General features: G+C 35.0%; 1 protein-coding gene across 2 annotated transcripts; it reads left to right on the top strand.

The window, feature by feature from the left end:
• Positions 1 to 6213: 6213 nt before the first annotated feature.
• PLK4 (polo like kinase 4) lies at positions 6214 to 22126 on the top strand. 2 transcript variants are annotated; one of them, XM_019749044.3, is made up of 16 exons: positions 6214 to 6485; positions 7121 to 7216; positions 7711 to 7806; positions 7888 to 8002; positions 10153 to 11179; positions 11862 to 11962; positions 13815 to 14179; positions 15012 to 15116; positions 15514 to 15616; positions 16608 to 16757; positions 17332 to 17465; positions 17557 to 17648; positions 17797 to 17944; positions 18756 to 18896; positions 20153 to 20259; positions 21499 to 22126. In XM_019749044.3, the coding sequence occupies exons 1-16, from the start codon at positions 6456 to 6458 to the stop codon at positions 21599 to 21601; spliced, it is 2913 nt and encodes a 970-aa protein (XP_019604603.3). In that variant the 5' UTR covers positions 6214 to 6455; the 3' UTR covers positions 21602 to 22126. The 2 variants fall into 2 exon arrangements, with proteins under 2 accessions (XP_019604603.3, XP_088648742.1); XM_088792616.1 differs by lacking the exon at positions 6214 to 6485 and having other exon boundaries at positions 7715 to 7806.
• The last annotated feature ends 537 nt before the right edge of the window (positions 22127 to 22663 follow it).

Raw genomic sequence — 22663 nt, 5'->3', positions numbered from 1 at the left:
AGTTCATTTTGGATGGCCATGCACATTGTCAAGAAGTTGTGCAATAATAATAAATATTTACTTACTCCTTTAACCATGAGTTTTGCACATCTGAAGTTTAATTTTCACATTGAACTTCATTGACTTGATGATGGTATGTGGACAGGTCATGAGCCATTTACAGAAATTTGCTTGGCAATGATGGTTTTTAATTGCGCAAACTGGCAAATTTTTCAAACCCTCTCGTGCTACTGATTCTGAAAAATGAAATACAGTTGACTCTTAAAACAACGTGAGACTTAGGGGCACTGACCCCCCTGGCGCATTTAGAAATCTGCATAAACTTAACTACAGTGGTCCCTCTGTCTTTGGGGGATTGGTTCCAGGACCCCTGCGGATACTCCAGTTCGCAGATGCAGGAGTCCCTTATATAAAATGGTGCACAGCAAAGCATGCGGTCAGCCTCTTCACCTGAGGATTCCCAGCCGTGGATCGTGGATTGCAAGTACTGTTTTTAATCTGCATCTGGTTGAATATGAGGATGCAAAACCCGTGGATATGGATGGCCAACTGTATATTTATTGGAAAAAAATTACGTGTTTAAGGGATTTTTAGTAGTTTGCTAATTCTGGAAGTGTTATCAGAGAACAACTTAGCTTTATATTGGAAGCGATCTAGGTGTAAATGAATTTGAAGACTTAGAAATTTTAACTAGGCAAAGGAGCTCCCTGCCCCAGAGAATCAGAACAGCTCCTCTCACAGAAATGTGTCAAATAGCTTACACGTAGGGATAAGAAAATGACTGAGGTCCCCTGGTCTAGGTTAGGGCATTTAGTGCTTAATCTTCTAGGTGTGTAAACTGGAACAATAAGGGACCCTCAATCCAGAAAAATGTTGATACCCCCATGTATATTAAACTTTGCAATGAAATGCAATTAAATACTTCTAAAGTCTAAAGGCTGAACTATTGGCAGTTCATTCCTATTAATCCTATCCTGAGTTTGGGAGAACTGGAGAGGATTTTGCGTGGCTTTTTGTTGTTGTTTTTAAATCTCAAGTCTCTAATAATTAAATAGGAAAGAGATGAAAACCTTCCAGAGGTGAAGAAGGAATGTTTGTTGATTATAAGTACCTCCCAATACTTTATCCTCACCCGGCCCCTTACAGGTTCAAGAGGGTTCACGTAGCCTGCAAATGCCAGAAAGCAAGTCCAACCATTTGTGTCCAGCAACACTGCCTCACTTATTGCATGGTTACATTTGGTCTCCTGTTTATGTGGTGTCTACGAAGATGCTTTTTAAACATGATGTAATAGTTTAAATCGGGGAAAATATACTAAAAATGCCAATCAAAAGAGAAATTGTGAAACTATTAATAAGATAAATTACTTGAAGGTGGTAAGAAAAGGGAGTGTTAGGATAAATGAGTTTTAATAATGATAAATTTAGGAATATAACAACTCTGAAACAACAGCTGCTATATATGAAGCTATTGACAATTACAAAGAGAAGCTTAGGTCCACAATAACGGTGATAACTGAGAGTAAGCAGTAAGTATTAGGTTGGTGCAAAAGTAATTGCAGTTTAAAAGGTTAAAAACAATTGCAAAACCTGTAATTACTTTTGTACCAACCTAATATATAAGATAATTGAATACAATTTTAAAAGCTACTCTAATAGACTTACATAAACACACTCAAGTAAAACTTTTTTAAGTACACACGGAATATTTACAATAATTGATACATTACACACAGACCACAAAGCAAATCTCAATAAATACCAAACCATCATATAGATTTTCAGACAACAGTGCAATAAGATTAGATATCACCTATAAAGAGAGTCCAAAAGAAATTCCTTATGCTCATATGCTTGAATTGAAAAAATTAACTTCCAGTATGGTGTCAGATGGGTACTAGACTTACTGGGGTGATCACTTTATAAGTTATATAAATATCTAACCACTATGTTGTATACCTAAAATTAATATAATATTTTATGTCAAGTGTTACTGAAAAAAGAATTTTAAAAGAAAATTTAACTTCTAGAAATGTCAAATCGTGCTAAAAACTAGAAAATACTACTGATCGAAAGACAATATAAACTTATTTTAAATTGCAACTTCACCCCTTAAATCTCAATCCCTTTTGGATCTACTCTTTTTCTCAATGCAGTCATAGGCCGGCACATAGGAGTAAATGCTCAGCAATCTTTATATAAATGAAAGCTGAATATAGGACTTGGTAACACGCAAATGAAGCACTACTGTAGAAGTTTATATGCTTTAATGCATATACTTAAAGTGAAGACTAAGGTTTAAAGACCTAATCATCCCAGTAAAGAGACAACAGCAAAATAAAAAGAAATTGGAAGAAAAAAAGCAGAAATGAATAGTAAATGAATAAATCAACATCCTTATCTTAAAATATTTAAAAACAAAAAAAACATTTCTCTAGCAAAGTTGATAAAGGAAACCAAGCACAGCATTAAAGAAAGTGATTTTGAGTTAAAAATCTATCCATAAGAAATACACCAAGTCCAGGCAGTTTTATAAACATTCCAGGAATAAATGTCCTTTTTGACTTCAGTGTTTCAAAAGTTAGGAAAAGAACATGTCCTAAATCCTCTTATAAAGTCAGTTTTCATAGTACACTCTTGATACCATACCAGAAAAAATGTTAGGAACATAATTCCTTTTCCAAACTCAATAATATAAATAACAATGAATTACAAAATTTCTAAATAGTAGCAAACTGAATTCATAAATATATTAAAAATATATTTATCAGATTAGTTTTATCCCAAGAACGCAAGAGTGATTTAATGTTAGAAAATCTCATTCCCCAAATTAACAGATTAAGGAAGAAAAAATACATGATTATCTTAACATGCTAAAAAACTTTGCTCATTTATGATTTTTAAAAATAATCTTAACATTATTCCTTAATCCAAGCCACCATCATCTCTCACCTACATTACTGCAGTAGTGTACTAACTGGTCTTCCTGACATCTATTGCCAACACAGAACTCAAATCGTTCCTTTTAAAAGTTGCATTAGGTCATATGTCACTTTTCTGATTAGAACACTCCATGGATCTCCAGTATCCATGTAAAGAAAAACCCAAAGCCCTTACCATAGTCTGCAAGGTCCTACCATAGCCTGTGTCATTAACTCTTTTACCTAATGTTTTACTATGTTCCCTCTTGGTCACAAAGCTCCATCCAACACAGTGGCCAAAAGGAAACAGACAATCTGAATAGGCCTGTATCTGTTAAAAGAAATAGAATCAATGAGTTACCTTTCAAAATAGAAAGTGCCAAGACCAGGTGAGTTCACTGATGAATTCTCCCAAACATTTAAGAAATTATACCAATTCTGTATAATCTTCAGAAGACAGAAACAAAGGCAATATTTCCTAACTTCATTAGGTCAGTATTACCCTAATATCAAAACCAAAGATGTTAAAAGAAAACTGCAGACCAATATCTCTCATGAACATAGATGCAAAAATGCTCAATAAAATATTAGCAAATTAAACAATATATAAAAAATTATACACCATGGCCAACCTGAGATTTATCCCAAGTATGCAAGTATTTTGGGTCTCTGAATCCAATTTTCAGTGTGTGTGGGGGGGCTGGGGGTGGAGGGCAAGGAGGCTTCTTTGCATATCCAAGCAATGACCTCATACCAAGTGGGTGTCCTAAATTCACCTCAATTCTGATACTTACCTACCTGGAGACAGCATCAGATTCCAAAGGTGAAGGCTCAGTCCCACAAGACTGTCCCCCAGTACTTCAGATGCTAGCTGCAAACCCAGGTTGTAACCTGTACTGACAGACTGGCTATAGACTGGAGGTTCCAACAACCCCCTCCTTGCACTTTACTAGAAAGTTCAGGGTTTTACATTCACTTCTAACTGACTGGCTATAAATCAGAGCTCCCCACAACTCCCTCCTTTGGTTCAATTAACTTGCTAGAGTGGCTCATAGAACTAAGAAACATTTTACTAGATTACCAGTTTATTATAAAAGATATAACTCAGGAACAGCCAGATGGAAGAGATGCACAGGGCAAGGCATGGAGAAAGGGTGTGCAGCTTTCATGCCTTTAGGTGTGCCACTCTCCCCAAATGTGTTCACCAACACAGAAGCTCTCTGAACCCCACTCTTCAGAGTTTTTATGGAGGCTTCATTACATAGATACGGTTGCTTAAATCATTAGCCATTGTCAATTGATTCAATCTCCAGCCCCTCACCCCTCTCAGGAGTCCAGGGGGTGGGGCTGAGTTTCTACGCTCTAATCATATGGTTAGTGCTCCTGGCAACCAACCCCCATCCTTAGGTGCCCTCCAAAAAGTCACCTTATAAACATAATGTAAGAGACACCTTTCAGTTCTCATCACTTAGGAAATTCCAAGGGTTTGAGGAGCTGTAGTAAGCCAGGAACTGTGGATGAAGACCAAATATATGAGAAATTTGAATATATTTTGTTCATCAGAATGACCAAATACATATTTCTTAGAAATCACAATATCGAAGTCCACCCTCTGGTTTTCAAACACAGATCCCTTACAGAAAAACAATCATATAAGTCAAAAGAAATTAGTGCATTACTAAAATCTCATTCAGTCTTATTATTATTAACTATTTTAGTTCGTCATCTTCTGAAAATGTCTCCCAGAGTGAGGCCACTCAGGTTTGCAGGCTTCCACTTGATCTTGTCAGGTTCCAAAAGCAGGAGTAGGGGCAGCCGGATGGCTCAGCTGGATAGAGCAAGCGAGCTCTCAACAACAAGGTTGCCGGTTCAATTCCCGCATGGGGTGGTGGGCTGCGCCCCCTGCAACTAAGATTGAAAACGGCAACTGGACTTGGAGCTGAGCTGTGCCCTCCACAACTAGATTGAAGGACAACAACTTGGAACTGATGCGCCCTGGAGAAACACACTGTTCCCCTATTCCCCAATAAAAAAAATAAAAATAAAAAGGTTCAGAGAGATTGGGGGGGGGGGGGAGGAGTAATCTCAGCAATATATAGTTTCACCCTTTCAGGCATCTGGTATAATTCAGCTAAGAAATAATACCACCTCTTGTTCTGAGTCTCTTTCTCGGTGTTAATGTAATACTGGATTTCTCTCATTATATAACCCATTTATTCATTCCCTTATCCTCAGCTACTACTCCCCTTCTCTCCAAATTTTTCCACCTTTGGAAGGGACATTTGGTTAGGCCACTGTGCTGGTCTTGATAGCAGGTAGCAATACTAGTGTACCAAGTTCGCCTGGAGTCCCTTCCTCTTCACATGGGATAAGGTTACACAGATGCAGAATTAGTGGGCTGATATTAATGAAATAAAGCATAAATAGTACTTCCCAAAAAACCCACAAACAATGACAGTGAATTATAGGTATTTCTGAAAAGTCAATAGCAAAAGCAAGTCTAATTGGAAGACTGGACTCTGGAACCGACTGCTCAAACATTGTAACATATAACCTTTAAGGAATGATTTCAGAAATTAAGGGGGAAAGTGGACTTTTCTCTTAACAGAGTTCCCTGCCACCCTTGTAGGTAGACAATCTTAAGTAAACTTGATATATCCATTAAAATCGAGGAAAAGTGCCTTTAGTTTAGATACAGAAGACCTAACTTTGTGTCGTAGTTCTCAGTTTGTTGTGTCCTTACAGAGCATCACACTTCTCACCTGCAAAAAGTGCACCAGCCCCGCCTCATGGAAGTGTCTTTTGATCAATACATACCATTAATGTGTGACATCTCTTTAATGTAAGTTCTTGCACAAAACACATTTACTTGAGAGGACTTTGCCAAAACAAAGAATTGGGGTACATTTTCTTAAAGCACAGTACACATGCCTTACAGTTATGAAAACTGGAGGCATTTAAGCCAGGTAATGCCCCCCACCCCGTGCTATTCTGTCAAGTTTAAACATCTGAAACTTTAAAATCGTTTTAAACGCCTTACAGAACTGGAAATAGTTTTTCAGACCGTCAAGTAAGTAACGGATCAGGTGACGATATCGCACATTTCGGGCCAGCTCTTTCATCCGTTGCACGTGGGTCTTCCCAGAGCGGAAGTGCTGACACTTCCCACCCAAGCTGCAAGCAGCCGCAGCACTTCCGGTCCTGCGGCCTGCAAACCCCGGCGAGCGGCGAAGAACTTGACACGCATGCGCGCCCGGGCGCAGCCTCTCCGGAGCCACCCTTCTCGTTACGTCACCGCCGGCCTAGCAAGGACCGCAACCGGCGCGAGTTTTTCAAAATGGGAGCGCGGAGGCGCCGCCCAAGCCTCGGAAGGCTCCCGGGAGACCTTTCGGTGGCTGTGCCGTCGTCGCCGGGAGCGGCGGCCTAGAGAGCCGAACCTGATGGACGCCAAGAACGGCTGGCTGCTTGGAGCGCTGCCTCGAAGGGACTGCGTGAAGGGAGCCGACCCGGGGAGCACAAACCGGGGCCTGGAAATATGGCGACCTGCATTGGGGAGAAGATCGAGGTGAAAACCCTCGGCAGTCCTGAGAGGGGCGGGTGGCATTCGGAGTGGCGGCACTCGAGACCCCTGCTGGAAGGGGACCTGGCGTAGCTAACGGCTGTAGGGCGGGGGCCGAGCTACTTTGGGAGGGTCGCAACCGCCCGGGGGCCCAGCTGTTTGGGGCGGAGCGGCCCGCCCCTCAGAGACTGGGGTGGCAGGACAGGTGAGACACTCGCGGCCCCTCCCTCCCTTCTGTCACTAGACACTGCGGCGATCCCGCCGGAGCTGCCGCTCTAGGCATGGCATCTCCAAGGGGATGGCGGTTACCTCCGGCGGGAACTGCGGCGGGATCCCGGCCTGGCCCCTGACTCCCACGGGTTGGCTGGAGGTGGGAGGAGGGTGCTGAGGTTGCACTGAGGATGAGGTACCAGATCATTAGGGTGCTGTATTTGGAGCCCAACCTGGAAGCTCAGGGAGCCCCGCAAGGCGTCAGCATGCTTTCCACCACAGACACCTGCTGTGTCGAGGTGTAATACCTGCTTGAATTTTGAATGCAAATTCCCCTTTCGGTTCATTTTATCTTCTTGTTCCAGTCCCTTCGTATATTTCTTTCTACTCCTGTGAGTCATGACACATGTTTTTTAATTTTAACTTTTAAGGATTTTAAAGTTGGAAATCTGCTTGGTAAAGGATCATTTGCTGGTGTCTACAGAGCTGAGTCCATTCACACTGGTTTGGAAGTTGCAATCAAAATGGTAAGAATATATTAATCAACTCACCTCTCCTTTGCAAGTAACTCCAGAGGTATGCTACTGCAGGTGTCAGAAACTCCTTACCTACCAACTTTTTCTTTGATTATGGTGTAAAAAACCCATTGCTTAGGCAGAAGACAATAGTTCCAATAATTTCAAGTCTTGAACTTAATGGATATCTTAGGATATCCTTGATCATGGTTAAAAAAGTGTTTTATCTTCATTAATGTTCAGTAGACCTGGTATCTATTCTAATTATACATACTTGGAATAATTGGTAGAAATCAAAGAGCAAATAATGATTTGTTTATAATAAGAACACACTTGTACTGAGTTCTATATTAACACTGTAACAGTCTAAAATGCTATCCTTTATTGTTAGAAGACAGTCTAATAGGAATAACAGAAGTAATTAAGAATCACTTATCTAAACCACTAGGGAAAGGGAAGGGAAGTTTTATTTTGAAACTTGGCTAAATTTTTGTTATTATTTTTAGATAGATAAGAAAGCTATGTACAAAGCTGGAATGGTACAGAGAGTCCAAAATGAGGTGAAAATACATTGCCAATTGAAACATCCGTCAATCTTGGAGGTAAGATACAAAGTTTATAAAACTGGATAAGGACATTAAACTTTTGTGTATTATAACTTACTGTGTTCTTTTACATTTCAGCTGTATAACTATTTTGAAGATAACAATTATGTTTACCTAGTATTAGAAATGTGCCATAATGGAGAAATGAACAGGTTCCTAAAGAACAGAAGGAAACCATTCTCAGAAAACGAAGGTAGGCTACTGCTTTTTTTCTTTTTTTGGTAGATGTAAATTTTACTTTTTATAGTTTTGAAAAAACTAATTCTATTTTGCAGTATTTAGTAATTAAATTACTTGGGGTGACAAAAGGAGATCCCCCAAGTTACAAGAGCGATTAACTTCTATAAATAATGCAAGCAAATTAAAAGCAGAAATTTGTTATCCATCTTTCCCCAAAACCACATTTTAAATTAAATCATTGGTACCAATTTAGTGTGTATCCTTTCAAATGTGGAATAATCTTTTTAGAATGCTATTGATGACTATAAAATAGTTTCTAAGTCAAGCACAGCTATTGAAACCATTTGTAATAGAAAATGTCAAATATAGACTAGTATAATGAGCCTCTATGAATTTAAACCACTCAGCTTTCAAAACTGTCAATGCATGGTCAAATTGTTTCAGCTGTATCCTATTTCCCCAGTTTCCCAGGGTATTTTGAAGCAAATCATAGGTACTTTTAATATATAGATAGATATTTTGGCATATATCTTTAAAGTTATAGACTTAAAAAAAAAACATAACCACAAAGTCATTATCACACCTAATCATTCCTTATTATCAAATACACAGTCAGTTTCAACTTCCCCAGTTTTTTATAATTAACTATAGTTCAGACCAAGCCCAAGTGCAAGGTCCATTCATCATCTCACAAATGATTGTTTTCAAATTATCTTATTTACTCTGCTAACTGAGAGTGTAGGTAAGCTAGGAAAGGTGGTTGCTGATAGATTTTTTGTACACTTGAATCTATGTAAACCATTAGGAAAACAATTTTGTCATATGTATTAAGAGTTGTGGAACTGTTCCTGTCCTTTGACTTAAAAGGACACAATAAAAATTGTAAATAAATGCATTCAAATATTAATGGTGATTACTGCATTTTTCATAATACCATATAATATTAAGGCCTTAAATAAAACAAAACCTGCAAAACCATATAAAGGAAAAGTCTTAAGTTAATTAAAATTAAGAATGTGTATGACAAAAGGTACTGTCAAGAAATTTAAAAGACAAAGATAGGAAAAAAATATTTGTAAAATCTATGGCTGGTGAGTTAATATTAAAAATATAAGACATGCCTAAAAAGAAAAAGATAACTGAATAGGAAAATGGACGAGATATAAGCAGACTGTTCACAGAAGAGGAAGTACAAATGGCCAATAACCATGAAAAGATGCTCAAACTCAATAGTAATCATAAGAATGCCAAGAAAAATAATAAATACCATTTTTTTCCTCAATGGAGTGAGATTACCTAATATTAACAAGGATGTGCATGAAAATACAGCCTTTTAGAGGGCAATTTGGCAAGGTATTAAAACACTAAATTTTATCCTTCAGCCCATTGATTCTACTTGAATTTACCATAGAGAAACACCGCATAGTATGCATAAGAAAATAAGCATGTACAAGAATGTTTATTGGTTTATTTTTTTGTAATCTTGAAATATATCAGAAATGACCCAAATTTTCATCAGTAGGAATTATATACAATGAAGATCTGTATATACTGACATAGAAATATCTCCAAGAAATATTGTGAAGTAGGGAGGGAAATAATGAAACTATATGTTGTTATACCATTTTTATATTTATAAAGCATTTATTACAAAATATTTATGTAGATTTAAATGTATGTAGGCCCACAGAAGAAAAGTATCAAAGAATATATACAAACTGTTAATAGTGGTTACTTTTTGGGGAGGATTCGTTTGGGGGGCCATCAGAGGAACTTCAGCTTGACTTTTTTTACAAGTAGAATGTATGTATGAATTATTTGTTCAATTATAAATATTTTCTTTGATTGCTGGGGACTTCTGGTTACCCTAGTTACTCTAGTCACTTCCAGTTGCTAATAAAATTAAGCTTCCCTTAATTGTATATGGAAAACACATCAGTTGGAAAGGACAAAGATTAGATAAAAGGTGTACCAAGTTGTCTTAAAGGGAATTAAAGAATGTTATGAAATTATCAGCGTGGTATTTTAGTTGGTAAAACTAAGTTGTAAGCCAATATTCTAATTTTAATATTCTGTTATGTGTAGTTGGGTTTCATAATGTATTCTAAATACTGTCTTCCAGATTTTCTAAATTTTAAGTTTTATCTTTTTGCATTTTAAAAGCTCGACAGTTCATGCACCAGATCATCACAGGAATGTTGTACCTTCATTCTCATGGTATATTACACCGGGACCTCACACTTTCTAACCTCCTACTTACGCGTAATATGAACATCAAGATTGCCGATTTTGGGCTGGCAACTCAATTGAAAATGCCACATGAAAAGCACTATACATTATGTGGGACTCCTAATTACATTTCACCAGAAATTGCAACTCGAAGTGCACATGGACTCGAATCTGATATTTGGTCCTTGGGCTGTATGTTTTATACATTACTTATTGGAAGACCGCCTTTTGACACTGACACAGTCAAGAACACGTTAAATAAAGTAGTACTGGCAGATTATGAAATGCCAACTTTTTTGTCAAGGGAGGCCAAGGACCTTATTCACCAGTTACTTCGTAGAAATCCAGCAGATCGTTTAAGTCTGTCTTCAATATTAGACCATCCTTTTATGTCCCAAAATTCTTCAACAAAAAGTAAGGATTTAGGAACTGTAGAAGACTCAATTGATAGTGGACATGCCACTATTTCTACTGCAATTACAGCTTCTTCCAGTACCAGTATAAGTGGTAGTTTATTTGACAGAAGAAGACTTTTGATTGGTCAGCCACTCCCAAATAAAATGACTCTGTTTCCAAAGAATAAAAATATAAGTGATTTTACTTCTTCACAAGATGGAAGCAGTTTTTATACTCAGTGGGGAAATCAAGAACAAGAAACCAGTAATAGTAGACGGGGAAGAGTAATCCAAGACGCAGAAGAAAGGCCACATTCTCGATACCTTCGTAGAGCCCATTCCTCTGATAGGTCCAGCACTTCGAATAATCAGTCTCGAGACAACGCATGTACAATGGAACGATGTTACTCAGCAGAGATGCTTTCAAAACACAAAAGGTCAGGAGTAGCTGAAAATGAAGAAAGATACTCACCCACAAACAGCAATGTCAATATTTTTCGCTTCTTTCAAGAAAAGACATCTAATAGTTCTGGATCTGTTGGGAGACCTGATAACAATCAAGCACTGTAAGAATAATTCAAACACATTTTACTTTTTCGATAAACACTGTTAGCAGAAATATGAAGCTGCCTCTTATTAAGAGGATTTACCTTTTCCTAACATCAGATATTCTTGGGGCACTTATTAATTATGATTTCTATTCTTATTAGGAAGAGAATCAGGATGATGATTTTGAATTGTGGTTAAGAATCTCAATATGAGTGTATGTACTCATGAATGTAGAATACTTGGGAATTTTTAGTTTCATTTTTTTATATGAAGCAGGTCTCTAGTGTGAAGTATATTAAACACGTTTTGTCTCTAAAGTACTCATAGTAGGTATAAACATATCTGCAGGCAAAGAGAGAAGCTGATCTGAAGTGACAAGTAATCATATTGGCTGCTTCCACGTGAAGACTAGTTGTTTAGTGACTATAGTGTTTATTTTGTTTTTCTGATCTTTGATTTGTATGCTTAAATTGCAAGATGGCAGTAGCCATATAGAAACATAACAGTGCCATGGGCATTTTGGCATGGGAGTTTAGCTTCTTAGAGACAATTTAGTTATGCAGATATTGGTTTCTACAGGTACTCTAAAATTTTCAGATATTCAAGTAAGAGATTTCATTTTCTAAGTATTTTTATCTTAAAAAGTTATTACCTAACAATTTTTTATTAAGTTTATGGAGATATGTTTTCTTTGTTTAGCTCCAATCATCTTTGTCCAGGAAAAGCTCCTTTTTCATTTCCAGACCAGACATCTCAGACTGAAATGGTACAACAGTGGTTTGGGAAATTGCAAGTAAATGGTGAGTTTTTAATGTACTATTTAATAAAAAATTAATGACTTGGACCCTTAGCAAACAAGCATTACCCTTTTCTATTTGGTTTTCTTTAAAAAATAATGCATTTTCAGTAGACTCGGTGGGGTTATCACTTTGTGAGGGGTGTCTAAATCATTGTGTTGTTTTGTATACCTGAAACTAATAAAAAATGCATTTTCAATAAACTATGTTACAATAATAGTGATAACTTAACACATTTTGAGTGTTTACTATGTCAGCCACTGTCCTTAATGCTTACCTTATTAACTTATCACAAAAAACATATAAGGACAATACTATTATTAGTGATATTTTAGGAAGGTTGATAAAATTGCATGCACAGGGCTTAATTTGCCAGGCTACACTGCCCATAGGGGAGATAGGAGCCAGGATTCCAACCCAAGCAGACTTTACTCTTTAACCCTCTGCTCTTGAGGCATCTGTGTAATAAGGATCTGCTACCAGTGCCTTTAAAATAATCAAGAGACAGTGACCTTATTTTTATGTAGAAACTGATGTGGACATTATGGTTTACCAGTGGGACCTCATATATACTAAAGTACACAGCAACCAAAACCCTAAACATTTCAAAATAGCTGTCATCCAAGTCATTATTTTATTTATATAGAGAGAGTTTGAAAGTTGAACATTTCTCATTAATGAACATGACCGATCCACAGAAGGTGGGTTGGAAAATAATGATGCAAAAAGAGAGAATAAAAAAGAAGCATATGGAGAGGAGGAGATCATTTCTTATTAAGTATTATATTACTTCACACAAAGAGTGAATAATATAGCTGTAATTTAAGCAGAGAGTTGTTATGTCACCTCAATAGTCTATTTATTTTCTTTTTAAAAACATGTATATTATTTCAAAAGCCCAAGAGAATTAACTTTTCATGTGTACTTGTTGAGGATAATAATTCAAGCTTATGTTTTTTAAAACTATAAAAGTGCCATGTACTTTGCTTGTAATTAACCTTCTATTGTGTTTACAGATACTTTTATTTGGTAGCATGGACATATCTAAGATAGAGAAGGAACCTTATTTATAATAACTCGTGCTGCTGCAATTTTAAAGTGTAATATTTGATCTGAAATACTTCTGTCATAATGGGAGTAGAGGAAAAAAACACCAAAAAGTCATGTAATGGAAAAATTGCAAAAAGAAATTTTTATAGAGTTTAGTATTTGAAATACTGTCTTACTGCATTTTATATAGTCTAATCATTTTAAGGACTTAAAAAATATAATGTTCCCATATGAACATTAAAACTATAAAATATAAATGAGTAAATTTTAATAACATTTTTAAAAATGTGTATGCAAATACACTTATAATACTAAATATTAATATAGTATTAAAGCTATTTCATATATTGTAGTGTTTTTTGCTTTTGGTCACATATTTTATAAGTAAAGACGGAATAGACCTTAGCTTAAAGAGAATAAATTTACATATTATGTAGAATGATTACTTGGGAAATCCTGACATTTCTATATTTGTTGCAGCATTGGCAGTTATTTCTTTTAGTTAGGTGATCCTGGGTGGCTAGTTTTTGCCTTGATTGAAAAATTAATTTCATATTAATATCTTCTGTCTTAGTCTTAAGAATACTGAAGATACTCCTTTGCAATCTGGCTTAAAATGTCCTTTAAACTCACTTTTATTATGGCATATTTTAAGCGGCTTATTAGAAAAATTATGACTTTTTCCCCCCTAGAATTCTTTTGTTCCTCGAAGAAAAAAAGCTATTATAAGCAACATGACATTGTTTTGTGTAGACATGGCTTTTTAATTATTCCATGCAATTGCTTTGTTCTGTGTGTATTACAGCTCATTTAAGAGAAACTCCTGAGCACATCAACATGAGCCCAAACAGAGATTTTCAGGGCCATCCAGATTTGCAGGACATGTCTAGAAATGCCTGGACTGATAAAGCCAAAAAGAGCCCTGATGCTTCTGATCACGCGCATTCTGCAAAACAGCCAAACACCATGAAATATGTGACTGCGTTTCCTAGTAAACCTGAGATAATTCAACAAGAATCTATTTTTGGCTTACAACCTCTTTCGGAACAAAGCAAGACAAGGGGTATGGAGCCACCACTGGGTTATCAGAAATGTACATTGCGAAGCATTACGGCTCCTTTGACAGCTTACAGGTTAAAACCTATCAGACAGAAAACCAAAAAGGCTGTGGTATGTCCGTTATTTTTCAAAATTACTGTGATATTTCCTTGGGTAAAATGGTTTCTGGTATCAAATACGTTTTTTTTTTTTTTTTTTTTTAGTTCCCTGTAATGTCCCTGTACTTTTGATATGTGCATGTTAAGCTCATTTGAAAGAAAAGAGACTTGATGTTTATAGAAAAATGGCTCTTATTTTCTTATGGCTACTTTAAAAATGGTAACTTGATACTGCTAAGTTTTAAATTTTAAGTTATTGATAATGAACAACATTTAAAAATAATACTGGCAAATACTGTGTTAAATGTTATTTTATTCACAGTTCCAATCACCAAATTAATATTTAATAATACCTTTGGCTTTTACATATAATCCAGTCTCAAATCAAAAAGATAAACTAGAAAATAATTTTTTTTTAACATCTGAAACTATTTAAAGAAAAAGTATGCACAAAATTAAGTTTAGGGTTTTAAAAAGATGTCATGTGTGAATAGGGAATGGTGATTTTTATTTTTTAATTCCATCTGTAACCTGTTTTCCACTTCAGCCAGTCTTGCCTTTGTTTGGCATACCATTGTCTTTTCAAAGTCCTTTTTCTCCACCCTACCTTCTGCTTTCTTTCTAGTCACTGGTTATATCATTTCACACTTCATTATACCTTTGCTCCGTATGTTTCATAATTGTGCTCAAATACACCTCTTGTCCAGACTGTTGCAGTGAAGCAGCTGGTTTATTTTGACTAGTTTTATGTCTGCCATGGTTAAGTACTTTTCTGTTCAGTATTATATATGTCAGAGCTGTTCTAGTAAGGAGAATTATTATTGATTTTAGTTTTTGTTTTTTAGGTGAGCATACTTGATTCAGAGGAGGTATGTGTGGAGCTTCTAAAGGAGCATGCATCTCAAGAATATGTGAAAGAAGTGCTTCAAATATCTAGTGATGGAAATATGGTAATGTTCTTTTATTTATCTTGTAAGTTCATTACTTAAGCTGATTAGCCTTCCAATTCATTTTATAATGATATTTCAAAATTTTTTTAAATCAGTTTTCCTGGTAATGAATAGTATCTCTGGAATTCAAAAAGCGATACTATAAAGTGATACTATGTGCATACTACACATATTTAAATAAATTAGTGTGGGTTTAAAAATAATTTAGTAACACAATCTAAACTTTAGGCTTAAGGTTATTAAGACCAAAAAAATCTTACTTTTATAGTATATTTAGCGTTTTCAATAAAATAATATTTAGTATTACATGTGAACTCCCTTTTCAGAATTTTAGTAACAAACTGAAGTGCTGTGATTTAATGGCATGTAATTAGAATTCTTAAACATATTTTGGCAGATCACTATTTATTATCCAAATGATGAAAGAGGTTTTCCCCTTGCTGATAGACCACCCTCACCTACTGACAACATCAGTAGGTACAGCTTTGACGGTTTACCAGGTATGTCCATTTGCCAGGGGATATATTTAGATAATAGACTTATATATGTATAAACTATATATATATGTGGTTGTCATGGGTTGTACATATCTTAGCTTCAGTCTGGCAGCAGGTCAGGTTCTCAAATTAATATCAGGTGAGATGGGGTGTACGTTACTACTACAATGTTTATTCATATTCTGTGTTATAATGGTAAAACCAACTCTGGGATGTTAATCATATATCCCACAAATTAATTTGTACAATTTTTTAGTTACTAATTTGTCTAGAATCATATTGAAAATTCAACATGAAGTATCTAGTCTTTGACTTTTTGAAATTATTACCATGCTACCTAAATGATTATTTACAATTGTAGTTAAGCAAATTTGCCAGTTCAGCTTCTAGATATTAAAGATTGTGGAATTAAGTACTGAATAGTAAGATTTCACTGAGGTGACAGAAACAAAAAAAGAAAACCTATGTAAATTTAACCCTACTAGAAATCAAAATAGGTAGACAAGACTTAAATACCACAAATGACCACAGTTACAGGGAACTGCAGTTTACTTGTGTAAGTTAGGACCACAGAACTCTATAATTTACTAACGTAAAAAGAGCAGTGCTTTTTTTTCTGAAAGTCACTGGGTTCTGATATCTCAGGTAGAAATCTTTTTATTTCACTTGTAAAAACTTTCCAGGAGTTACTACCTTACTTAGAATAAGGAGGTGATTCAAAGAAAGATTTTTAAAATAATCATAATACTAGTCATCAGATTTTGTTATATATTAATGTTTCTTGGGAATGTTATACTGTCTTTAGTTTTCATTAAAATAATAGACTTACATCTGTAAAATAAGTTTATTTTGGTAATGGGATTACTAATCTATCAGCTTGAATTTTTGAGGAAGAGAAGAAATAAATATTAAATTTTCATGAGATTTATGTCAAGTCAACACTTTATTCCCTTATAATAGGTAATGTTTTTTCTCCCCCCACCCCCCGCACCAGAAAAGTACTGGCGAAAATACCAATATGCTTCCAGATTTGTACAGCTTGTAAGATCTAAATCTCCCAAAATCACTTATTTTACAAGATATGCTAAATGCGTCTTGATGGAGAATTCCCCTGGTGCTGATTTTGAGGTTTGGTTTTATGATGGTAAGTACCTTTTAAAATGGTAATTTTTTTCCCTTTAGATTATAATTTGGTAGTTGTTTTTTTTTCTTTTTAATTCACACAGCAAGTTTTTAAGATATACATATACACATGCACACACAAGGAAATATATACCAAATGGACATATACCAAATTATGAGAATTATAAATGTGCCGAAGGATAGAGCTGCACCAGAGAATCTTGTTTTCTAAATCTGTTCTATAATGATGATTTACTTCTTACTCTGTAAAAAGCTCTGTCCTTGAAGGGACACTTAGCACATAAGCTCACACAGCACACATATCCTTTTACCTGTCCTTCAATTGTGTTTTTGTTTGAGAGCAGTGGCTTTTTAAAGTATCGTAAATGTTTCAGACTTAAACCATATATATTCAGACAAAAAGATGGATGAACTGTATTTACTAAATACTTAAGAGAACCTCATTTTATTAGTGGTCAGCAAGTGAATATAAATGATACCGTGATCTAGGAGCCATTATGTACTGGTATGATAATGAATATAAATCTAGGAGTAGTTAAAGAAATGATATAAGAATAGTTTTCTTATTTTTTAAGGAGCAAAGATACATAAAACAGAAGCCTTAATTCATGTGATTGAAAAGACTGGGAAATCTTATACCTTAAAAGGTCAAAGTGAAGTTAATAGCTTGAAAGAGGAAATAAAAATGTATATGGACCATGCTAATGAGGTATGTACCTATTTATAGGTTTTTCATACCAGTTAATAACTGCAAATGACATAGGTGAAGTAATGACGAAAGCACTCTTCTTTTGGAATAGGGCCATCGTGTTTGTTTAGCACTGGAATCCATAATTGCAGAAGAGGAAAAGAAAAGTGGAAGTGCTTCGTTTTTTCCAATAATCATAGGAAGGTAATTGTTTGCAAGTTTTTTAAACATGGCTAAAATGTATAGGAAATGTTTTTAAAAAGCAGTCTGGTATTTACATGATGGACATTCTTTACCTTTCCATAAATTGAAAGCTTAAGGGAATACATTTGGACACTTCTTTCTCCTTCAGAAAACCTAGTAGTACCAGCTTGCCTCAGGCCTTGTCACCTCCTCCCTCTGTGGATCCAAACTACCCGATGAGAGAGAGGCCACCTTTGAGTAGAATGATCATAAATAGTGCTGCTTCTCCAAAACAGGCACCGATACCTAATTCTTCTGTAAGTAAATATATGTCACTTCTGTACCTAAAATCCTTCAGTGCCCTTTATAGAAAATTAAAACTCCTTACTCCCACCTTCCTTACACACCTTAAGGTGTGCCCTTACTATCACCTATGTACTTTTCCAGCCTCATGCTGGGCTACTTTACCCCACACTTTGTGTGCTTGAGCCTCAGAAGCTTTCTTTTAATTCTTTGAATAAATCAAAATCTTGGGGCCTTTTCACATGCTGTTTACTTGACCTGGAACTCCTTTCCCCAGCCCCTCAATGGCTAATTCTTTCTCACCCTCAGGTTCAGACAGGCCTAACCTGATCCCTCTGGAAAAAGCTACATATATTAAAATGTTTTGTTTTTACTTGTAAAATATCATTAACTGCCTTTATATCCATGATAGGCTCATGGTTAAATAAACTGATTATATTTTTACTCAGTAACCTATCATGCCAATGAAGACTACACATGACAATGTAGTATAAATTGCAACATTAAAGATGTAGATATGTGTGTGTTTACATACGTGTATGTGTGTACTCACACACACATACGTACTTACTATAATTGCTGCTATGAAAAATTAAACCTGGGGAAAAAGGGGACGATATCTACTAAAATGAAAACAGCAATTGTGTGATTTGTTTTTTCTTTCCTGTATTTTTCCAATTTTCCATAATACGGTCATATTTTAATTTTAAAATTTTGTTTTTAAAAAATTACTTTAGGCTTATGAAAAACCAGTCATTTTCTTCTTTTGCTGAAGTTGGCTTATAGAAATGCTGAGGGTTAATCTCGTCGCTTTACTGTTTGTAGATGGTCACAGATGAAGGACTTGGCCTTACTGCTGCAGCTTCTGGAACAAACACCCATCCTAGTCTTCTAACAGATTGTCTTCCTGCAGCAGCACAACTTTTGAAGTCTGTTTTTGTGAAAAATGTTGGTTGGGCTACACAGGTGAGAGGTTTTTAGGAAAGTGAATTTTCTCAGTATGAATGTCTTTGGTTTCTGTAGTGATTAGACAGTTACGCAGAAATTTAAATTATTTTAAAGATTTCTCTTTGCAAGAAACTTTTTGTACCTTTTTTACTTTGGTTATATCATTAATAATTTAATCATTTTTTATTTGTATACAGTTGGAAAACTCTAGGTATTATTGATAACAAATTGCCTGCTAGGGCCTGACTGACCTATTTTTGCCTTTTGTTTTTAAAGCAGAGGTTATCATAATGACTGATTGTTAGGAGTTGAGAAGTGATGTCCAGGGCATTTTAAATTTTAGAAACTATGTGTAATCTATATTACTAATTTTCATTTGGTAGAAAAGCATTTTTGCCTTTGAAAGTAAAGTCCACATTGAGTTTCAAAATTACAGAATTTGATGTAGGTGTGAACCTATATGTGTATATTATCTAAAAGATTGAAGTATAGAGACTTGAGCATACACATGTAATTTTTACTTACCAGTGAAGTAGCATGCAGCCTTGTCCCTTATGGGAGGGAGCAGGAAATAAAGGAAGGGGAACTCAGCATTGTTGAGTACCTGCAATGTGGTGCCATGGTTTTCATGTATATTGTCTCATTATTCCCCCAAGTAAAACCTAAAGTTGATATCTCCTATTATAGATAGGTTCACAATGGTTAAGGGACTTGCACAGTTCCTACTCATTAGCAGGGAGAGTCTGGATTTAAACCCAGGTCTCTTTGTTTCCAGAGTACATGTCTTCTCTGTACTCTGTTTGGAGTGGCACATTGTAAACATCAGTGGCTAAAGGAACAAGTTTCAAAAGCTAAGATATAGCGTTCTCAGGCAGAAGAGAAATTCTTGTGGTTTAAGGATGAAGAATAGAGGGAAATCCTAATTTAAGACAGTGTTGCTTTTGTTATTTCCTGAATCTTTTCTTGGTTAGAAATACTGTTTGAAAACAATACAAAAAAAAAAAAAAGACTTCTCAGATATCCTAATGGAAATGAATGGGAAATGGGATTAATTTAGAATAATTTTAATAATCTAATGTTTTAGCTACTGAAGGAATAATTCTGTAGAAGACATGAATTTTTTCAATGCTACTACCATCACAGCTCCAAATTTATAGTTACCTGAGAGGTGTTTTCTTTTTCTTTAACTATGTGGAAAAACCTGTTAAACATGAGTATCTTTTAATAACCTCAGATCATCTCTATAATAATTTCCATGCTTATTATTTTTTTAGTTAACTAGTGGAGCTGTGTGGGTTCAGTTTAATGATGGGTCCCAGCTGGTCGTGCAAGCAGGTGTGTCTTCTATCAGTTATACATCACCAAATGGTCAGACAACGAGGTAAGTTCGTAAAACACTGGTTGTGATTCAGTCCTTTGCTATAAGTTTTCTCTACATGTTGAAAAAGATGATTATAATAAAATTCCTGTTTTCATTTGGACAGTGTTCATATTATTTAAACTGTTAATTATTCGTAGCAGTTCATATAGCTTTTCTAATGCTTGTTTTATGGTTAGCTACATGAATGCAGGCTAATTGATAGGGATGGATAATCCATTGCAAGTGGTTAGATTCCTTGTGGCCTAACTAGAATGGCCCTTTTTAGAAGTAACAGACTTCTAAGTTCAAAATGATATACCTAAGCACGTTATATAAAAGAACATAGAAACAAGGAATCCTTTGTTTAAGAGATAACCGGATTTTTTTCTCAAATGAAAGGCTGTATTTGATCTAATGTAATTAATGTTTGAAAGATGTTTTTGAATGTATATGTTCATTCTGTATGAGAATATGTACCAGGCAGTCACCTAAAAATGCTAAAAATGAGGAATCTGGCAATAGCAAGAATAAGCAGTAGTAGAGTTTCCACATTTTGAACCATAACTTACTAAAAAGAGGTGCGGTGCTGATGATGCCACCACCAACATGATCCTTTGTGAGAAGTGCTTATTGTACAGCAATTACTTGAGACAAATATAATTTGTGGATATCTACCAATTGCTTTTTGTGTTAAATGTGTACATATGCAGTGTCATCCTTTAAAGAACTACTCATGAAGTGACAGGCTTTGTTAAATAGCTCTTTCAAATGCTCCAGAAAATGCAAGGATACAGTTAATAGAAAGGGTAGCACTCATACTTAGAAGATAAAAGTTCAGATTTATTTTGTGTGGTAATTTGGAAATTGTTAACATTTATATAGAAATGTATCTATAATGTATTTAGCTTGTATTTTCCTTAGATTAGGGCCTTCAGTGTAATGAGGAATCCAGATCTTCAGGTTGTTTTAGAAATTATAAAGCCAGTTCAATCTTTTTGATCTAATTTTCTTTTTAGTATTTAAATACATTTAGAATTTGGTCTGTTTTGACAGGAAACAAACTGGGTATGCTTAATTTAGGTATCTATTTAATCTTTATGCTTAATTTAGGTATCTACTCTAATGAGTAACTGTATAATTTTTCTGAGATACCTCTTGCCATTGAAGAATTACTGAAAAGTGTAATATGCCTTTTGGTACTCTCATATGAACCAAGTAATTAAGTAATGTTTTTGTCTGTTTTTCTTTTGCTTCACTTAGATATGGAGAAAATGAAAAATTACCAGAATACATCAAACAGAAATTACAGTGTCTTTCTTCCATCCTTTTGATGTTTTCTAATCCAACTCCTAGTTTTCATTGATTAAAGCTCCTTTGAGTATATAAGTTTAATAAATAATGTTTCTGTTGGCTTTCAAGGAAAAGTGACTTTTATTTAAAATAACTTCTTCAGAAAGCCTTTCTATAAAAGAGAATTTTAATCTATACCATGATGGATATATTCTAATGAGAGAATAAAGCAGAATGAAAGTTGAGTCATTTACAAAATGTAGTAGTCATAGATTAAAATAGGACACCTTAGTTTGCTCTTAGAACATATATCCCCAGATTTTACTGTGTTTATTCATTTTTATTGAACAATCTTTTAAAAGCAAAAATATAAGTGGTATATTTGTGTTTTTATTGTTTTCCCTACTTCTCAGGCATTTCGAGAATCATGGACAAAACATGCTAGAGTTTTTGAACATGTAAATAATGTGTATTTATGTTGTAAGTGACATATGTAAACATGTATATTTGTTTTATATTTATTTTTGTAGCACCAGTTTCTGATGAAGCTTATCTGCAAATGCATTTTATAAAAAAAAATAAATACAGTGATAAGCTACTTTATCTTTTGATTTATTTAAATACTTACTGTAAAATAAGTTACTAGTAAACTTGTTTTTAAATTTTGCTGCCTGTTTGTTTAGGAGGAACCGATTGAGAGTTTCCTTTTAAAAATGAAAATAAGTAACAATTCCTAGCTAAATTTTGAAGGCTAATAACTCAAATACATTTTGCTTTGACAGAACTTAGGTGTATTTTTTAATAACCTCTTTCAATCTTAATGTGTCTTTATATTTCAGGTGTTTTTTTATACATAGCATATAGCTGATTTTTGTTTTTTAATCCAGTCTAATAACCTCTGTAGTCTATCTATGTTGTTTACATTTATTGTCATTTCTGATTTATTTTACTGTTATTACAGTTCTATTGCATTTTTGTCTACCAACTTATTTTGTGCTTTCTACTTTGCATACTTCTTGTTTTATTTTTTCCTTTAATCTCTTTGATTCTTTCTACTGATTTGCTTCGGGAGAGTGGTACGGTGGTAGTGTATCAGTATGCAGTGTTTACAGCATTATGACTGTGACAAGCATTC

Source organism: Rhinolophus sinicus, chromosome 15, assembly GCF_057876585.1.
Source record: "Rhinolophus sinicus isolate RSI-liver-muscle chromosome 15, RSI-T2T, whole genome shotgun sequence".
In the NCBI taxonomy this organism is placed as follows: Eukaryota; Metazoa; Chordata; class Mammalia; order Chiroptera; family Rhinolophidae; genus Rhinolophus; species Rhinolophus sinicus.
This window is presented reverse-complemented; position numbering and strand designations above follow the sequence as displayed.

Bases quoted from the DNA above. Each gene is read 5' to 3' on its own strand.
- PLK4 (XM_019749044.3), top strand. From the start codon at position 6,456: ATGGCGACCTGCATTGGGGAGAAGATCGAG. The intron at 6,486-7,120 runs GTGAAAACCCTC...TTAACTTTTAAG, and splicing joins GCATTGGGGAGAAGATCGAG to GATTTTAAAGTTGGAAATCT. The intron at 11,180-11,861 runs GTAAGAATAATT...TTCTTTGTTTAG, and splicing joins CCTGATAACAATCAAGCACT to CTCCAATCATCTTTGTCCAG.